At 33.4% G+C, this 4,045-nt stretch overlaps 1 protein-coding gene across 1 annotated transcript; it reads left to right on the top strand.

Annotated features, from left to right (window-relative positions):
- The first annotated feature begins 1,305 nt into the window (after window positions 1-1,305).
- LOC110897054 (basic leucine zipper 43) lies at window positions 1,306-2,099 on the top strand. Its single transcript, XM_022143977.2, has one exon. The coding sequence runs from the start codon at window positions 1,423-1,425 to the stop codon at window positions 1,972-1,974; it is 552 nt and encodes a 183-aa protein (XP_021999669.1). The 5' UTR covers window positions 1,306-1,422; the 3' UTR covers window positions 1,975-2,099.
- Window positions 2,100-4,045: the final 1,946 nt, after the last annotated feature.

Genomic DNA, 4,045 nt, shown 5'->3' with positions numbered 1-4,045 from the left:
TTTGGTGGTCTCTGTAAAATGTAGCGGCGCCAATGGCTGCTAATTGTGTATTCAGGAAGAAGAAGTGAAAAAACATGAGCTAACCTAATATTTATCATTAAATTATGAAGTGGGCCTTCTTTTTTACATTAATAGCCCAATATTTACAATATACACTTGAATGACAGAATGAGTGAATTAGGTCTATATTAGTCTCTCACGTGAAGGAAAAAGAGCAGCAAAAAGTAAAACCAAAACTTAGGGTAGTAGATAAAATACTTTTATATGTGTATATTTATTTACCTATTATTAATATTAATTAATTTTATTTAACAGATTTTAAATTAATTTCTAATAAATTATCTATTCTCATGTATATTATACCATTAATTTGTATGATGTCTATTTACTTCGTAATATAAACCTATTTTAATTTTAATTTGTAAGTTTTTTATTGATTGTATTATCTATACTAGTTTATTTTCCTTAACAAATTAGTAGATTAGGATTAGACTAAATTACAAAAATCAACCTTTATATTATACCTAAACTGCACTTCATTCCTCACTTTAAAATCGACAAAACACAACCTTTATGTTCATATTTTCATACAGGGTAAAAAACTCGTAGATAACAACATAGATATATTGTTTTTTTATGATAAGTTTGTAATAACGTTTGACATATTTTTGTTGATTAAATAAAATTTTGTTTGATTGTTTTTTTATATGATCCGACCCGACCCGACCCGAACCAAATCGTACAGAAAAAAATTATTATATAGCAATACACAAACGACCTACTAAAAAATTTCGCTCCCCATAAAAAAAAATTCTGGGTCTGCCACTGTTTGAAAGCATCTTTTAGTGGCTTATGTTAGCGAAGACCACCTATAATTAAGATTGAGTTGTTGCAACCCTTTTCTTTAATTTGATTGCTTTAAAATACACCACTGTGAAACTCCTATATATAATGAATTATATTCTACCTTCACCCCACTCTATATATCCCCATCCCCACCACTCTCAATGAGTGATGGCAGCATATTTCAAGATTTAAAATCCTATCCACTATAAAAATAGTATGTTCAGCATTGGCCAAAAGAAAATGCCATGGGCAATCATGTATTCAGTTGACCATTAAATCACTACAAAGGTGCACATGCCTCTTAAATATCAAAAAAGCATGAATTATTATATGTATATAACAGTAACCGTACCTTATACATACAACAATTCTTCAACACATGCATAATACCCTACTTGTCCACAAGGAGTCTTATTCTGGGACCCACTCAACCTTTTCAAATACTATAAAAAGCCCTAATTACCTCATGTTCTCCTTCGCCTTTCAGTAACAACTTCAACTTGATATCCATTCCTTGTTATAATATTATCCCAAACCTTATTCTTGCCAAACTTAAATTACATAAATATTATAGCCATGCAAGCTGGTGAGCTTACTGATCATTCCCACTACCTTATTCCTGGAAACCCTAATCCAGACATCATGAACCTACACAACTCACCAATCATGCAGTTTAACGTTAACGAGCCGTCGAACTCGTTCTACAATTTTCATATGAACCCTCAATATCAAGAAATTAACATGCAAGCACCATATTTCAAGAGCAACTCAACTTCTGATGAAGCAGATGAGCAACAGCTCAGCATCATTAATGAGAGGAAGCAGAGAAGAATGATATCCAACAGAGAATCGGCACGAAGGTCGCGCATGCGCAAGCAGAAACATCTAGATGAGCTTTGGTCACAGGTTGTTTGGCTACGTAATGAAAATCATCAACTTGTTGACAAACTTAATAAGTTTTCAGGGATTCATGAGCAAGTTGTTCAAGAGAATGCTAAGCTTAAAGATGAAGCTGCAGAGCTTCGCCAGATGGTTACCGAGTGGCAGATTAATGGCACCTACCCTACTTTAAGGGATCTTGATGATATCTCAAACCCTTCCATCTCAAGTTCCTCAGACTTCTTCTAGAAAAATAGACATGATCATCGAGTTTGTTTTCGTTATTGATGGTGTCTAATAAGTCTATTATTATGTATGTATGTATTCTAAGAGTTCCATGAGGAAGTAGTACAATAACATCTTTATTTTTTTAATCATATCTAATAATATCATAATCAAGACCTATTGACTAATTTAATAGGTAGAAAGTGCTACGTTTAGTAAAAATAAAATAACAGAGAGAGAGAGGTGGGGTACGTTTAACACAAACAAAAGCATACAAGAATTGCTCTAACAACATGTAACTAAAACTCAGAAAGTGCCTTGGAACTGACAGCCACATGCTGATCCACCTTAAAAAGACAACATTTTTTCACAAATAAAAAGGATGCTAAACAAGTAAAAGGTTAGAATATGAATGGATGAAGATGAGATGACATAGTTAAAGGTTCAGTACATTATCCAAGTAGTAAAGGTAAGTACTTTTGACTTTTTGAGGTTAAATACAAGACAGTAGCAATCACCGTCTGGGTTGAGAGAGGTGGACAGGATAAGCTAGCACAAGGTGGCTGAGAAAAACTGCTGCTAAAAAGAAAAACATGTGAAAGGTCCACCCAAAATGCTAACTTTCATGCAACTTGTCCAACCTTTCCTTCACTGATTTGGTTTGGCTAATCCTAGGCGCGCTATTAAGATATCCATCAATGTGGACAAATAAAGTGCCAGTATTACAAGTTAACCAGTGGTTATGGTTCCTGAATCCATATTGGGTATGGATACACCACTTTGGAACTGAAAATCTGTGTATTTAATAAATGAAAACCAGATTTCATGTATAAGGGATTACAATGAAAAGTAACTATAGTCCTTCATAGGTAATTCGTGAGAAACATTGAGGACGGTAACACGATATGTGGGCTATGCGAAGAAGGAGAGGAGAGTGTTGATCATTTGTTCACTTCCTGCTACTTTGCCTCAATGCTATGGTCCCTCATAGGTAATTGGTGCAAATCTCAAAATCTAGTGGTGTTCTCTTTTAGAGATTTAATTAAAGTTCATGATCACTTGGGCTTGAATGGGCAGAAGAAAGAGGTTATGAACGGCCTTATTAGGATTGGTTGTTGGATTATTTGGAGAACGGGAAATGAGGCGAGGTTCAGGAATAAACCGGTCAATTTGGATGCTATTATTAGTGAGGTTAGAAAGTTGGGCTTTTTGTGGTACGCGTCTAGATCTAAAGGAACGTCTATTTTTTGGACAGATTGGTGTAAAATTATAATGTTGTTGTTGGTTTCCTCGGTTTGAGACAGCGTGTGCTTTAATGAAATTTACTTTAATAAAAAAACAATCAAAAATAACTAATGATAGTAACAGCAATAACTATCTTAATATTCAAACTAGAAATTGAATAATGACTAACAAACAAAACTAAAAATATATAATAAATCAAATAATAATTATTAATATAATAGGTAAGATTACACTATCAAGTGAGGTAAACTCTCTCTCTCTCTCTCTCTCTCTCTACTTTTCACCCACACATATATAAATCTGATTTTTTTTTTTTTTTACTTTTCATTGATTGTGTTTCAAGCTGTAGTGTTCTATATTTAAGCTGGTTACATCTTGGAATTGAAGTAACTAATTTAGAACAGAAAGATCATATATTTAAAACAAGATGAGAATAGGAGCTATAAAACTTTCCTTTAGTTATTACATTTTGCATTGTTTGGCATAGACAACTTTTGTGAAGATGCCAAAAGCTCTACAAGTTCTTTAACTAAACAGTCGATCACCAAAGGTTGTAATACATCTCTATGAGCTGATCAAGAGCAAAATTGATTTAATATATGTAGATTTACTTAGGAGGTAGTTTATTTGAGGGTTTCAACAATTAATTATCTACTTATGAAGGGTGGAGATAGAGATGTACCAGAAAGTGAACCAATCAATAAAACTCAGTGACTCTGGAGATCGACACATCGCCACACACAAAAGATTGAAAGCTACATAGATGAGACCGAAGCACTTAAAATTGTGGTCTCTACCATGATTTCTTTTTGGCAAAGAAGCATAACTTTTGACATCATTTCAATATAAT

The sequence above is a fragment of the Helianthus annuus genome, chromosome 12 (assembly GCF_002127325.2).
Source record: "Helianthus annuus cultivar XRQ/B chromosome 12, HanXRQr2.0-SUNRISE, whole genome shotgun sequence".
Classification (NCBI taxonomy): domain Eukaryota; kingdom Viridiplantae; phylum Streptophyta; class Magnoliopsida; order Asterales; family Asteraceae; genus Helianthus; species Helianthus annuus.
This window is presented reverse-complemented; position numbering and strand designations above follow the sequence as displayed.

Excerpts from the sequence above, each read along its gene's own strand:
- LOC110897054 (XM_022143977.2), top strand. The coding sequence starts at position 1,423 with ATGCAAGCTGGTGAGCTTACTGATCATTCCCACTACCTTATTCCTGGA.